Source organism: Parasteatoda tepidariorum, chromosome 1 (genome assembly GCF_043381705.1).
Source record: "Parasteatoda tepidariorum isolate YZ-2023 chromosome 1, CAS_Ptep_4.0, whole genome shotgun sequence".
Classification (NCBI taxonomy): Eukaryota; Metazoa; Arthropoda; class Arachnida; order Araneae; family Theridiidae; genus Parasteatoda; species Parasteatoda tepidariorum.
The window spans coordinates 23268711-23286060 of record NC_092204.1 but is presented as its reverse complement, the minus strand read 5'-3'; the positions used below and the strand labels follow the sequence as shown (position 1 = coordinate 23286060).

At 30.6% G+C, this 17350-nt stretch overlaps 1 protein-coding gene across 1 annotated transcript in view; it reads left to right on the top strand.

The window, feature by feature from the left end:
* The window catches only part of LOC107440526 (cell adhesion molecule Dscam1), a 191873-nt gene that overhangs the window by 37871 nt on the left and 136652 nt on the right, over window positions 1-17350 (top strand). Inside the window, exon 2 of the mRNA XM_043047307.2 lies at window positions 3317-3643. Coding sequence (XP_042903241.1) covers window positions 3317-3643 — 327 coding nt within the window. The remainder of the gene's footprint in view (window positions 1-3316; window positions 3644-17350) is intronic.

Genomic DNA, 17350 nt, shown 5'->3' with positions numbered 1-17350 from the left:
GTTCTGACTAGAAAAGTGGAAAATTCCCCAGCAATTACCAAAGCAATTAAGATCTTTAAGAGACTTTGTTTTGTTAACTGCTCTAAAATGACCTTAACACCAAAACGGGAGAGTATATTAGCAATTTTATTAGAAACGGGAGAGTATATTAGCAATTTTATTAGAAACGGGAGATAAACTCAGTAAGAATTTAGTTTTCTGTAAGATTTAGAAGAACGTAGGAGTTTGGGTTTTGTGTGTTTAGCATGAGCCGAATCATTATAGAAGGGTTAAATCCTCGGTCAGCAGCAAGCGAACGGAAGGTGCTAAGTTCGGAGTTAGGAGTGTTTGACTGAAGTACAATAGCCCTCGGCATCGAACCTTACGTTGTCTTTGTTTTTCTGGCAGTGATTCTGGTCTTTCAGTCGGTTTCGCTGTTCTGGTAACCAAATAAACTATAGAAGCATGAACAGCCTATTAATATTCCTGTTGGTAAAAGGCATAAACATCAAAAAGTCAAACTTTACAAATAAACGGTAAAATGAATGAAAATTCTGAAGAACTTTCGAATTACTTATTCAGCTAAATTTACTTCTCAGTTTCGAATTACTACTTACTGATTGGTTACATAAACTGTTATTTCGAATACCGGAATTTTCGGTAAATCATTACCATATGAACAGAAAAGTTAACAAGCAAATGATTTAAATACTTAGTACTTGTTTTCATTCCCGGAATTATGTTTTCTTTTCTTTTTTTTTTAACCATCTTTCTTCTTTTCGTGCATTTAGAGAATAAAGAAGTTAACAAAGTAGCTTTAAATATTTTATTTCAAGACATGAAAAGACACGTTTTAATTTTTTCTTGGATTTTGATCTGAATTCATGGATAAGAAAAAAGAATTCCGAAATAACATTATTATTATAAAACATAAATTTTATAAGAAAACACATTAGTTTTTACATTAAATACAATTTATTTTTATCGTTTTTTTCCAAAAAAATGCTATTGAACTTATTTGTTTGATAGATATTCTTATTCAAATATATATTCTAATCTCCCCATAATCATTTAAAAACAACTGATTGGATAAAAAACAGGTGAAAAAAAATACATTTTAGATGTTTAAATCTGTGAATATACAAATATTTCAGCTTAGTTAAGTTCCACAAAAAATAATTAAATTTATTATTTTTCTTTCTTTTACTGTACCACTTGAAATACATGCAAAATAAAAGCACGAAGGACAGTGAAGCAAATCCAAACAATAAGGAATATATCTGATTGGTTTACTCTGTTAAAAATTCTATATCAAATTACGGTGAAAAGTGCCAGTACTCAGGGTGACGTTACTTTCACCGTAAAATACATTTTTACCGGAACATGATGCGGAATCTAATATGCAGTATTTTTATCAGTGGAAAATCTAATATGCAGTGTTTTCACAGCAGTAATTACAATGAAATACCTGAATTACTTTAATTAAAGAAATATCACTGTAAAAGTTACGATTTTACTGATGATGCTCTCAAACTGCCTTCATTTTGCTGTAATTTAGTCCAGAATTTTTCCTTGGGTAGTTTATGAATCTTCTTTGAATATTCACTGAAAAAGACAATTTCTTAACCAAATTTTCTGTTAGAAATAAAAAGAAAACAAATAAATTCATTATATTCTGAGATTGAAAAAGATAGTATCTGTTTACGAAAATAAATGAAATGTAACACATTTGTGTTTGATCTGTCAACATTTTTAAAGATTTTTCCATTCTCTTTCGAAGTGCTGTGAGGATTTCTTTGAGGACACTTAGACAGTTGATTTCCAAGGAATCAATTTCTCTCTTATCATTCAAATTGCAAAGAAGAAAATAAAAACAAAAAGACGAAATAAAAAAATTAGAGGACTATAAGAAAGCTGGAGGATTTACATTTAAAATTCCCTGAATATATAGTTTCTTTCAGGCAACATATTTTCGAGATTTCTTTCTGGCAGTGAATATTTTATTAAATATATTTGAATGTATCTTTTAAATCTAACAGCTATTTAACTATATTTATAATTCGATTTATTCATAGTTATTCTGTAACTACATGGAAAAATCCTTTTTAATTATTTAAATATCGTTTTCAGCAATTTGTTTTTATTATTCTTTTTTACCTTCTGCACTCTTTATTTTTTTTTACATTATTATACATTATTATACTCTAAACATTATTATACTTTATCATTAAACATTATTATACTTTATCATTAAGCATTATTATACTTAAAACATTATTATACTTTAGAGTAAAAGATTCTCTCTCGGTAGTTGTCTAGAGTGACATTGATGATTATGGCAACGTGGTTAAACTATTTACTGGTGTGAAAGTGGTATAAAAATTTAGGTGCATGTTTTGACTTGGGTTAACAAGAGCAGGATCAGAAGTTTTTTTTCCCTTTGAAATGTATTTTTTGTTGTTTCCATGGCCGCAAACAGAACGAAAATCTGTGGCAAGTGGATGTTTCCGTATGGGCAAAGAGTAGAATCTAAACAATCCAAAATTCCCTTTTTTTTTCAAATAAAAACTTATTTATTTTTAAAGTAGAGGGCTGATATAGGTACAATTTAGATCGGTGGCAAAATGTGAGAATAATCCCCCGACTTCCTTACCACGCTTCCCAATCACCCAAAGTCTAGGATAATATATTAGAGTGTTTTAGAAACCACTAGCACACGATTGGACCTAGCGTTTGGCACAGAAAATCGAACCCTGACCCAAGCCGTGGTACATAAAATAAATAAGGTAAATTAATCTTACAACTGCCCACCATGAGTAAGGGGGTCATGGTGATAAAGACTACAAAATTGCATAACCAATGGATGATTAAGTAGTGTAAACAGTACAGTGCACAGGCAGCCTCTACTTCCCACACAAGCTGGTATCAGTCTATCTGAAACTGCGTAGACTTCATTTCGCTACTAGGAGCGAACACGAGTCCTTCATACTGACAGTTCATTTCCTTACCCAATGAACCACCATGTAGCGGTACATTAAATAATTGAATACAGATTGAAAACGTCTTATTAGAATTATTACAATATAAAACGTATCATAAATTTTAAAAAAAAAGAAAAAAAACAGGTGTTAAAAGGAATGAGTGATATTATTTTTGACAAAAACATAAAATAACCGGTTTAAACATAAACAAAGACACTTGAAATATTTTATTTTGAGTAAAATAAAAGCAGGCATTTTAAATAACTTATTCCTGCTTTTTTCAGATTTTGTGTTTCCCGTGAAAGCAGGCAGGTTATATTTTATTCTTATATTGTTCTTACTTTGTGTATTTTCAGGTGATTGTGATCCAAATAGAAAAGATGCAAGAGGGCCAATATTCCGTATGGAACCACCATCACGTGTCGAATTTTCCAACAACAGTGGCACGGAATTGAGATGTAGTGCAGATGGATATCCGACACCCCGCCTGAATTGGTTGACTCGAGAAGGTGGCTCAGCTCGAGATATTCCGGGATTGCGCCACACGAGATCCGATGGAACACTTGTGTTTCCTCCTTTCCCCAGATCGGAATACAGGCAAGATGTCCATGATGCAGTCTACCAATGCCTTGCTTCGAATCCTGCTGGAACAATACTGAGTCGTGAAGTGCATGTTAGAGGAGGTAAGTACGAAGCATCACATATCCTTGAACTCTACTACCAAGTTAACTTTTTATTTGTTGCCTTTTTAATTTTCCGAGTAAATGTTGACGTATGGTCTTTGAGTCAGCCACGTACACCTTTTCAAATAAATAGATTTTCTTTTTAAAATTTCTATCTTTACATTTCTGGCATTTACTGTGAGCAATATTATATTCCTATATTGAAAAATCATAAAAGCTGTCGCTGCTTGGGGTGTAATTTAAAGTTACGTTTTGCTTTGCGGCAAAAAAAATATAATACTTTGAAGGTTGAAATTACTAAAGAGTGTAAAAAATTGTAGAGGACATGCAATGAAATAAAAAAATAACATTCAATAATTTGTTCGAACATTATAACTTCAAAAATTTTATGGAAAACGTATCATACGAACAGCTCTGTAGGCCGCAAGAATGCAACTACAGAGTTGAAATTTGGCCTACTGAAAGGTCTACATTTGTCTATGAAGGTGAAAGTTATTGCAATTAATGCTTATTTGCAAATTTTTTTCTGTCCCGCAGTGGACTGACCGTTAAGACACGGTTCCCAGCAGATCACCGATGTCAGGCATCACTGATTGCAATCAGTGTGCGGGTGGGTGACCACTTGAATCACTCTGCGATGGGGTGCGGTATTGATCTTCGTTAAACTGTGCTACCGTAAAGTGCTCAATTTCGCGTGCAGGTCATCGGGCTTCCGAAGCGAGGGTGCCATCCCCTCTGCAGAGGATCAAAATTGTGATGGTATGTCTTCGGATCATCCTCAGGCATGTTTCCCAGTTCGTCACCAATAGCCCATTGCACAGCTCTAGCATGACGTAAATGAACTACTACAACAACAGCAAATTTTTTCTCACTTATTTTTGTTTTACGTCCAATTTTGCTTTGATGCATTAGCAAAAATAAAACTCTCTCTTTTGACAATTTGGCAATTTTTGAGCCGTATTTAACTACTTTGGAGGTCCTTTCGTCACGAAAATAAAATGAAAAATATGGCGAAAACGTTTCCTCAACTCGGAACTTCATCGCCGTACATTGAGAGATATCGTAAGCTAGAATGAAGACTAGACGATTAAAAATAAAGTGACAAACCAGTCGACGGGCTGCATGGGTGGTTAAAAAGTTGGCTTCGTACCGGGAAGATCATGAGTTCAATCCGACTTCGTATATGTATTTAATTTATCTCTGAGAAATAATTATTTTATTGAAGTTATACTTCTTATGCGACTTCCAACAAGGTTGCGTTAAACGTTTAACGCTACATCTTTATTGGCCGGGAAATCATGTGGTAGGATCCAGTTTTCCCTCATTCATTTCCATATTGTTTTGGTTCTCACTAGCATAAAAATAATAAAAGTATTGTTTTTCTATAAATATTTTTTTAGTTTGTTTTGATACACATCTATATTATATAAAACGCAAATACGTACGTATGTATCAATAAAACCGATGATATTTCTTTTCTCGCGTTGGCAACAGTTTTCATTTTAAATTGATTTGCTTCGGCGCGCAAGAGCATGTAGTGAGCATCATATGACTAATCTATATTACATAAAACGCTAATACGTTTTAATTTATAGGCTTCGGCGCGCAAGAGCACGTACTGAGCATCATATGTCTAATCGGGTGAATTCTCACCGAATTATCAAAAAAATTCTCACAAAATTATCTTCATCGAAGCCGATGCTTTACATCCGGCTTTCAGTACTATTTCATATTGTTCTACAACACATGGTTTCAGCCCTCTGGAGGGAAAGACTTTAAAACAAAACTTACAACAGTTACTTTTCCCAACAACTGAAACTTAGAATAGTGTGATTAAGAAAAATATGTGAATTGTTTGCAATTTCAAACTAATATTGAAATGCACAGGTTTAGAATTTTCTACAGTGAAAAGTTTTCGGGACTTCAGTGTTCAAAAAAGCACACAAAACTAGACGTTAAAACGTATCCAATGAGCGAGCAAAGCGAGCATCGGATAGCGAAGTAATCCGAAATGAACTGCGAAAGCAGTTCCGGGGGTTGGCGAGCGCCAGCGAGCAGGGGGCGAAGCCTCCTAGTATTTAATTATTTTATATTTACTGTGTCAGCCAAGACAACAAACAACATTAAGTGGTAGCAAGTGGGGTATGCGTGGGGCCCTTTTATAGTTGATTGATACCCCCCTTTTTTTAATTCTTACTATTTGTTCACACTCTCTTTATATATGCTTATATATTCTTATATATCTCTTTATATATGCTTATATATCGTTAATAAAATAATTTTTATTCATCCATTCAAGTTCAAATACATTTTTTTACACTTGTATTGGATAACACTTGGTTTTAATCAAGTTTTTTGAAATATTAATTCATGAATTAAATTTAATGAGTTAATTTTAGTTTGATATGGGAGAGAAAATTGCAATTATTTAATAAAAAGTAGCTGAAATAACATTTTTCGTTGTTTATGTTTCGTTGTAACATTTTTCATGTTTTGTTGATAACATGTTTCGTCGTTTTTATTACTTGTTTTAAGTGCAGATGAAATACATCTACTTCCTTACTTTTATCACATTAACAAAAAATTCTTATTGAAAGCTGCAATAATTGTACATTTTGAAACCATAATATTTTGAGTTTTTTTATGAAAAATATTGACGATTAAGAAGAAATAACCAATGTTGAATGATGAGGTCAGACGAACGGAACGAGCAGGGGCGAAGTTTCCCATATTTAAAATGAGGATTAGCTTAAAAAAGTTATAAATTCAAAAACATAAAAATGAATGTTTTCAAAATAAGAAACAATCAAAGACAACTAAAAAATAATGTTCTGTAGAATTAAATATAGAAATGTTAACTCTGTGCTGAATATAAGTAAAAAAATAAGTAAAACAAATAAAATAATAATAAGTAAAAAAATAAAAGATTGATTAAGCTACATGATTAGATTACATGAGTAAATTGCATGATTAGTTCAAAATCATCAAATTCAATATAGCCAAGTATTTTTTCCCTTCCTGTGCCCTTCCTGTGAAAGTTCTGTTGGTACAGAACTTTTTTTTTGGCTTCAATCATCATTGATTTTACATAATTTATATAAAAAAGTAACTGTATACAAAACGCTACTACAAATAACATTAGAATGGGATTTCAGATTGGTAAAGCTTTGAGTGTTAGAAAAAATACACTCTCTTACAACAATGGAAGAGACACTTTCAGTTTTTGATATTTTTGTTAAATTTTCTCAAGAAAAACTGAAAGAGCGATTTTAAAACTTCAATGGTGTTTTGGAGACATTTTAAAGTGTTGTTTTTTATTCTAATTATTATTTCCAATTTCGCAACTTGTAAAAATAATTCCGATTTGAATTACTTGAAAATTTTTACCATATATTTTAACCAGCATTTTTTAACCATACTAGTTGTAAACGGTTTCAAAATCTTAAAGGAATAAAAAACATTTTTTTACCGTAAACTTTAGGTTTAATTGAATGAGCAGACTGCTGTCGGTTATTATACGATAATTTTAGTTTGGAAAGTCTAACAATGTACATTTGTTCCTACCTAACATATTATTCTTCTATAACTTTTCTATAGAATTTATAATGGGTTAGCTTCGAAGCATGGCATTTGCGGATGCAAAATATTCAATTATAGTACCTTTTTGCAAATTAATTCAATATTTAATTCGGAGAAATTAAATATTGCGTGTATATTTCTGCATTTTTATTAAAATATGTTTTAGTTATACAAACTCATATTTTTATAAACTTCGATAAATGCACTGTTTTTTTTCCAATATTGAATATACATGTAAAACTGAAGGAAAATTTAATTTTTATTTGAAAATAACTGGAATATTTTTATCGTTTTTATTCTTTTTATTTTCATATATGATATTGTTCAAAATTAACATTTTAAATTTAGATTTATTTCTTACCTTTTGTTTACACTCAACAATTGAAAAACATAACCGTTACGTTAAAAAACGAAATACTAAAAATCATATATGTTACTTACAACGCATTTTTATAAAATTCTAACACATTCAATATTTTTTACCATTTTGTTTATTTATCTTCTCGGTATAACATTTAGAAATTTTTAATATATTCAGATTTTTTTTGAAGGTGAATAGTAGCAAAAAAAATAAAATAGTGTTTACTGTTTATGTGTTTTGCAGCATTGGAAGATAGTTAATTATTTAAATGTATTGAATAATGGACTCTAGAGATATATTTAAAATTTATATGAATATTCCAATATAGTTAGTGTTAAACAATACACAAAAATGTCCCCAAACAATAGTTCTCACTTGTGATGAATTTTAATCGCATCGGAAAATCATTTGTTATTCTTAAATGCATTTGGATAATGAACTCCAGATATGACATTTAGAATTATAATAAACGTCGAGATTTTATCGATGTTGAATAGTACACAAGCATTAAATGATAATTAGACAATAGTTTTTGCTTATAATTTTTATAGGATAACAGTTTATTTAATAATTATAAATATATGGGAAATTCCTTGTAGGCAGGTACAGCGTAGTTGGTAGGGCGTTGGGCCCATGTCCAAGATGTCAGGAGTTCGATCCCCACAGGCCGAGGGCTCCCCGTGTCATCCATGTTAACATAGCAAATCAATATCTCTTCGGGTTCTGAATTGATGATTGATCGTTCTCTGGTTCAGGTCAATATTATGACCTGAGCATGAATGAATGAATGAAGTTATAAAGGGATCCACTCTGTAAACGGGCTGTGGCGTGTGTGTGGCAGAAGTATTTGTCACATTTACACTTAATGTAAAGTGACAATTAGGTTTTAATAAGATCGAATCCTTAATTTTATTAAAACTTTATTCTTTTTTTTTTCAATGTAGCATTTATATTTATTTTAACTTTCTGGTTGACCTTTCCCATGGTCGAAGCGGTCTTCGCCCTTCCTGTGTCGACAGTCAACCCCTCTGGTCCCTCCTTTCATTTTTTTTAGGGGGGCCAACTTAACCAATCTCTTTCCTTTTGGTTTTGAAACTCTCCTCCTTTTTAAATTTAATTTGCTGTAACTTTTCTAGTCCTACACCAGCTAAGGAATTTTTAAGTCGATTTTAATACATTCTTTTTTTTTGTACTTCCTTCTGGCTAATTATCTTTTTTTTCTCCGAGATGTGGACTTCGGTCCGTATCGAGGAAATAAATTCTTTTTCCAACATCCCAATTTTTTTTACCTGAAATATCAATGCAGAATCTTTAAAACCTTTATAATTTTCAGTAATTTAATGTTCTTCATATCAACACTTTCGTATATTTAAATTTTCTACGTAAATCAGTAATTTCTGTAAGTTAAATGATTTCGTACTTTTCTTATCACTCTTCAAATTCACCTTTGCTTGCGAATCTTTATATTACCTTTTTCTAATTTACTCTTTGTCACTCATTCCTCCACAAAAACCTTGTCATTAGTGAAATAATATCTCTAAATTCATATTCAACTATTTGTTTTGTGTGTGATTGCGTGATTTAAAAAAATAATAAAAATATATTCTGTTGCTCATGTTTAAATCTTCAATTTATCGTTTTTCCCCATGTTTAAACCCATCAATTTTTCCTGTATGTGTGGTGAGTACCTTTCATTTATTGTTTCGGGCATGCATATTTGACAATTTTGGAAACATCAGCTTGCTGTATTAAATCATATATTTATGTTAGGATATAACATGACTTAATCTTATTTATCTTTAATCTTTAAGTATTTTAGTTTCGCCCTTTTTCCAAATTTGGCGATACCAATTTTATCCAATTTGTTCAAACCTCACGCTTAGTGACCTTTTAAACCTATTGGATTATTGTTATACCACGATTGCATTGTATAACCACTTTCCTTAACGATCACATCCCCCTTAAAATAATTACCCTATTGTACAATTTTCGGCTTTAAATTACATAAATGAATCATTTAACTAAATTTAATCATGATTATATCCAAATACAAGTATTTAAAGAAAGTATTTCAAACCATCTATCATCCATTTTAACTATATTAAATAATTTTACGTTATTTGCACCAAATTAGTATTTTATTTTTACTCTAACAGTATTCTTAACCATAGATGGCGCCACTGAAAAGCAAGAAACACACTTAAATTCGATTGATTTCTCTGATCAGGCTTGCTGATATTGACAAGTAGTATTAGAAAGGCCAGGATAGCTTGGTTGGTAGGGCACTGGACACAAGTCCAAGAGTTCGTCGTGTCGATCTCCACCTGCCGAACAGTCCCCGTGTAGTAAATGGTAACTGATTTCACGTTAAATCTGTCGAGTCACGAAACCCTCTATGTTCCCATGACAAATCAAAACTCTGGGGGTACTGATCCAGGAGTTTCCTTGTCTTCAGGGTTGGTTCAAAATTACAAGGCTACGAAGTTGAACATTAGCAGTCGCAAGCCCAAAATTGGATCTGCTGTTCAATGACGGATATAAAAAAGTGGCATTAGAAACAACAACACAACACTTCTAAATGTGTTTTAGATGTGAATAACGTTTAAAAGTGTGATTAGTGTTCAAATATTGTCAAATTTTAGAAATATTTACAAAAACATTACGAAGTAATCTTCGTTACTTACAATATCTTTTTTTAACATTTGAAAACATTTAATGTTAATAAATGTTTTGAATGATATTTTCCAGATGTAGCATTACTAAGAAATAAATTGTCTTAAAGAGAAAAATGTCGGTCATCCCGTAATTTCTGTCGATTATCATCTGGGGAAAGCTCTAACAACTATTGTCGTTAAGTACGAAGTAGTTGAACTAATAGCTCTCCCTAAATGGGATTCTACCAAATCATATCCGAACACTCTTGGATAAAAAAAAGAGAACTCCTTTCACATAAAATAATATTCACTAATTCCCATTACTTTTCTGTAATCTATACATTAATATCTCTATTTAATTTCAACAAATAGTATTATGATGAATACAAGAATATTTACCAGAATTCACATAAAATTACATTTATGCCACATAAATATTCTTAAAATATTATAATATTCACTAATTTCTTTTTTTTTTGTAGCAGAAACGTCTAATATATTACACCTTCTACATACTTTTAAAAATAGTACTCATAAATGCCCGAATATTACCCAAACATCAAATAAAATGACAATTAGCTTAAAAAATTATTTTGGCATATTCTAATATTCACTAATTTTCATTTTTTCTTTGACGAAAGTATCTAATATTCTAAGATTTCTAAATTCTTTTGAATATAGTACTCAGATAAATGAAAAAAATTACCCCTCATCATGTAAAATAATATTTATCTTACAGAAATATTTCTATGCATAACAATATACACTAATTCCTATTACTTATTTATAACGAAAATGTCAAACATATTACTCTCTCTCTATTTATTTTTCAAGAAAAAAGTTTTAAAATAAATACAAGAATATTACCCACACATCAAATGCAATAACATTTCTGTGATAAAAATATATTCATATATATCAATATCTATTACCTTTCTGCAAAGAAAACGCCAAAATCTATGTAAAGAAAATATAAAACACATCACACTTTCGATTGACAAAGCAATAAGGCACGCATATTGTACGATGTCTTCCTGATACACCATTAGAATTTTCATTCTAAAATTAAGGTAAAATAACCGGCGCAGCATTCTGTCCACCCTTAAAAATACGGTAAAGAGCATCTTATACCATTACGGTTTTGAAACCGTTTACATCTTGTATGGTAAAAAAACCATGAATACGAAACTATGTGGTTTTTAACCATTTAAAACTAGCATGATTTCAAAAGCGCAAAAAATAAATTTGAATTCACATTGGAGCTAGGCTTTTCGCTAGGTAATGGGCATTGCGATGGAGTTAGGTTTTGATTGAGTTGAAATGAAATGACTCATGAACCACGTAATGTGTTAGTTTATCTGGTTGTTTCGCTACCGTAAGAGGAAGGGGAACCAGTTATTTTTGCATTAAGCAGCTTTAAGGTGCTGCCATTTATGAAGTAACAAGAGTGACGAATTATCTTTCTTCGAGAGAATCATAGTCCAAGATCACAAATTGGGGAGTGCTGAATATGAAAACTCTTCATGAGTTGAAGATGATTAGTCCTCTCGGCTTTAATATGAACCCGGCCGAAAGGAACTATATGGTTTCGTTAGATGGGTCTAGTAGGTGCGATAAAATATTTCTTGTTGTTTAATCATGTTAGTTGAAGACAATTAATAAACGCTTTTTCTCACTTCAATCACCTTTTTTTTCCACCTTCAATACCCTCTTATTTTTGGTTGTTTGGCAGTTTTGTTAAAATATGTTAAAATAACTATTAAATAAATTACTTTTTAACCATTTTTTTCGGGCAATTTCTAACAGTGCATAACATTTAGAATTTACATAAATATTAATCTTTTGTTTCAGGCTGAATATTACGCAAAAATTATAAAATTAGTTTCTACTTATATAAATTATAGCATTGGAAAACATTTTATATTTCTGAGATAAAGAAATTAAGTCTCTGAAGAAAATTATAGTAAATTCATTGATAAATCAGAAATTTCATCTAATAATTCAATAAATACCCAATTTCATTTATTTCTGTTAAATTTTTTTAGCGTATTTGCGTATAGAGCTCAATTTCAAACACAGGTGATCTGACGTAACATACTCAAGCTATTACTCGAGTTCACAATCGGGTACTTGTACTTACAAGAAGTAGATTATGAATACCCACACACGTGACCTGTGATATCAGCACCTAGCTGGTCGTATATGAGTAAAATTCCATGTTAAAATTGAGCTTAGATTTTCCAATTAAGTTAGAATGATGATTAACGTGAAGTTAATTAAATACAATGCCGTATCGCACATTACTTAGATTTATTATTAGTTTATGCACTTTATTAAAACCATGAAATATTTTTTCTACCTAGCAACTTCGAATGCATAAGCATAAATAGTTCGTTCATGTTCTACATGACTTCATGCCTGTCTTTGTGTTAAGTAAGAAATATATAGTGAAAATAATTGAAATCTCTGTGAAAGAATTTTTGTGTAAGAATATAGAATATGTCACGTAAGTGAATTGGTACTTGACGGGCTTTTCTACAGTCTGGCTATTACAGTTTCCAAGGAAACATTCCGGTACATAATTAACATAATCTCGTAAGATAGCTTATGACTCACTTGACACGATTCATATGAAAGCTTAAACTAATACTTACATAAGTAAGAAACCTTCGAAACAATATCGTTTAACATGACTACTTCTTAAATATTTCCGATTGCTATGATGAGGAAAAAGTCATGCTGTTGCAATTCTTTAGACTACAAACTAAGTTTTAAGAATTAAAAAATGAACTAAATATATTGATAAAAAATGTTCAGCTTATTATTCTCTAAATAGCAACTTTTTACTTATTTTTTTCTTTTTAAAATATTGCATACGTAGAACTCTAATTATCTGTTCTGAATTCTTGCTGGCCAATTATGGTTTTAAAAATTAAATAAAAAAAGCAAATTTGGAGGTCTAAATAACTAGTTTTAACTATAATTGCTTTTTTTATAAAGTTTTAAATTGTGTAATAGCTTTTAAAAGCCATCATGATGTTTATACATTTCAAAGAAAACAAAAATGCTCTAATAATAGACAAAATGTTGATTAATTTCACCTTCTCATTTTGGCTATTATAAGTTTATTAAATTTAGTTCTGTACATTCAAGTAAAATCTTAAAAGGTTTTTTTTTGTTTCCCCAATTTTCTTTGTCTGCTCCTTTTGTTAGTCTAATACCAATCAGTTTAAGTGGCGAGTTTTTGCTATTATCACGTTTTTTATAAAGTATTAAAATGCAAATAGCAGTTAAAATATATTAAGATATTAAAGTACAGGCAGGGATAGCCTGGCTGGTAGAGTGTTTGGCTGGTAGAGTGTTTGGCCCGTGTGCAAGTGGTTGTGAGTTCGATATCCGCCTGCCGTAGACTCTCTGTGTAGTTAATGGTGACTGGTGCACTTACATCTGTCGGGTTACAATGTGTTCCATGTTCCCATTACAAATCATACCACGGGAGCTGCTGCATTGGAGATTGATGGTTCTCTGGTCCAGGTCAAAGTTACGATCTATGGATAAATGAATTGATGTATGAATGGACCAGGCCTACAAATGTGACGTATGTAACTGAAGTCGTATTCTTGGCCATAGATGGCGCCACTGAAAACAAGAAACGCACCCTATGCCTTAAATTCGCTCAGTTTAAACGAGCAGGCTGGGTGATGTTGGCAAGTGACATTAGAATCAACAACAACAATAAGTTAAAGTATTTAAAAAATAATTCTTTTTTAAACGAAATGTAATTTATTTATTTTTTTTTCGTTTTGACGTTATAAGCTTACTAAATTTAGTTTGGTAGATTCAAGAACAATCTTAAAATTTATTTTTTTCCAGTCTAATACTGATTAGTCTAAGTAACTAGCTTTTACTATATTCTCTTTTATAAAGTTTCATAGTGTCAATTGCCATTAAAATGTATTATGATTTTTAAATATTTTTTTTTGAAGAATAATTTATATTAGAAGAGAAGCGTTGTTCAATTTCCACTTTTTCGTTCAATTTCACTGATTGGTCTAAGTAACCAGTTTTTACTATAATCACTTTCATAAATTTTTAAAGTATCATACATTATAACAGTTAAAATACGTTATTATAGTTTCCTTTTATAAAAATAATTCTTATTAGAAGAAAAATGTTGTTTAATTTCTTTTTTTCATGTTGGTTATAGTAAGCAATTGAATTTAAGTTTGGTAAATTGAAGAACAATCTTAAAAACGTGTTTTAAGTAGTCTAATACTAATTCGCCTAGTAACTATTTTTTTGCTAAATCAGTTTTATAAAGTTTTATAATGTAAATTGCCGTTAAAAGACGTTATGATGCTTAATTTTTTTTTTTTAAAAATTCCTATTATAGGCAAAATGTTGTTTAATTTCTCTTTTTCGTGCTGGCTATTATAAGCAAATGAAATTTAGTTTGGTACATTCTAGAACAATCTTAAAAGGTTTTTTTCTGTGCTTGTAAAATGTAAGGCCTAAGATTTTTTTACGTGCAGACCGTAAAGAAAAGCGTATTTTGCATCGTAAAATGCAGAAGACTTGTCTAGGGTAGTGGGAAAAGCAAAGGTTAATCTAGAAACACGCGCTTTGTTGGAATGAAATAAAATACAAAAAAGTCCTTATTTTACTGCCGAAGTTGATTAAATTTTGCCTTAAACCTTGCATCCTGCTTAAAAATTTAAATTTGAGGAGACGAAAGAGTTTAATACATTTTTTATCTGCCTTGTTAATAAAGCTTCTTTAAAGATAGAAAAGAAAAAAAAAATAGTAACTGCGAGAATTTTAAATGGAGATGTAGTTTTTTCTTCTTAGACTTCTGCAGAGTTTTTGGACTCAGCAATCATTTTAGTTTCTTTTAAAGAACATTTTTTTACTGTTAAAGGATTTCAACTAAATTGACAAAAGTTTTTTTTCCTTCTTTTTTTATTACTATTAACGTGTTTTAACATTTACCTTTTAAAGAAAATTTTTTATACTGTACGGCGTTCGGCCGTGCATAACAAAAAAATATATGCTCAGAGTGTTCCTCCATTTGAAGATTATTTTCCTAGATTTTTTATATGGAATTTTTTCTGTTGATGAACTTTTAGATCATGTAAAAGTTATTTAAATACTTAACCATGTCGACATTTCAAAGAAAATCTATTTCTTTTTTAAATTAAGTTATTATCATAAAATTTTTGATCAGAAATTTATCCCATGCAAATGTTATTCACGTACTTATCAATGCTCTGTCTCTCAGGAAAACATAAATGCCAAAAATTCAGTTGCCATTAAATAAAAGACAGGGAAAAAAGTATCTCCGTACTTGCAAGTGTCATCTTATATGCAAAACTTATGCATTTCCAAAATTATTTTGCAAATAAAATATTAAACTGGACCTTACAAACGGTATTTATCTCATTACCGATACTGCCTACTTCGAAAAAATTACTAAATTCACAAGTGTAGTTGCCATTTAAAATTAGTAAATTTTCATTTTCGACCATATATAAGTTATTCACGAGTATGCGTTTTCTAAGGGAAGCATCTGAATTTAAAATTTTTAATTGCTATTAAATTAATAACTAACAATTTAGATCCTGAAAAAATTATTTGCATATTTACTAGTGCAATTTCGTAAGATAAACTAATATTAGTTACAAAAATTATGTTACAATTTAAATAATATTTAAAAAATTAGGCCATGTAAAATTTATTAACGGACATACCATTAATTTCACGACTTTCAATACCTTACCTACTATTGAATTAATAATCAGCAGTTTACATCTTAAAAAATTTATACGTATTCATTGATGTCTTCTTATGAGATAAACTTATCGTTTCAAAGTTTGTTACTTCAAGGAAATTATTAATTTGGATAATACAAACGTCACTCAGGTAAAAGTCACTAAAGTGATGTCTTCTTAGGGAAACTTATCAATTTCATTTTTAGAAAAAAATCATATTTAATCGATAATTGTCTATATGACAAAAGGAAACTGGCAGTTCTTACTGACAGTATCTGGTTGAGATAAATTTACTTACTTCTATAGAAATTGTCACCGTTAACTAAATATTTTACAATTAACTTTCAAAGATTTTTTTTTATCTGTGCTATTTGTCGGAGTGCTATTGCTCTAGAGGAAAATTTATTTCCAACTGCGTTATTCAGAAATGAAAGATTTTATTTTTTCTAGGAGCGTTCAAATTATTGAGCATTTATCGATGAATCATTGCTTTTAATGCTGGTCGTTATTCCTAAGTGTGTTTTAAAATTCTGCAAAAAATGTGATTTAAAAGTTTTCTTGAACTGAAAAGTTTAAATTTATAATTTAAATTAAGGACTGAACACATATCAAACATTTAAAAAAAAATACTACCAGAAAATATTTTTCAAAAAGCTAATTTAGTTTAGGTTGCACTGACATCTTATTATTATAATAAAAGCAGCTATAGCAATGCTCAGTTCAATTAAATAGAGTTAGGAGGTTCAATTAATAGCAGTCGGGTGGTTGAAATAGCATCAACTATGGAGATGAATTCTTGGCGCCTGATGGATCCTCCAGTCATGCGAAGCTTTTGAAACTTTAAATTTGCATTTTTTTTCTAACTTAGAACACTAATTTTTTTCAATTTTGATGATGGTGGATTTAGGAGAAATTTTGATATTACTTCTGTAGTGATATTTAGAAATTTTGTAACAAAAGTATATCGGTTGCCTTCAAGTTTAAAGATGGTTCCATGGGTCAATTTGTGTCAACCGGATTTTTTGCTATCAGTCCCTGGTCTCGGACAGGTCGTCTATTGACGAGTCCTGCTTGCTTGAACCGAGCCCAAGCTCGCTCGCAATTCTTTCTTTATCGAGGCAAAGTAGTACTCATTCTCGTATGTAACTCAGAGCCTAGTGCCGTTTAGTCAACAAATGCTTCGTATTCTCGGACTGTTGCGGTGAATGCCATTAAAACAGTGAATCTTCTAAAAACCTGAATATGGACTTAACTTCCAAGTCATGACGATTCTGAACTTAATGTACTCATATCAACATAGCTATGATTTAGTAACACTGTATATATATATATATATATTCATTTT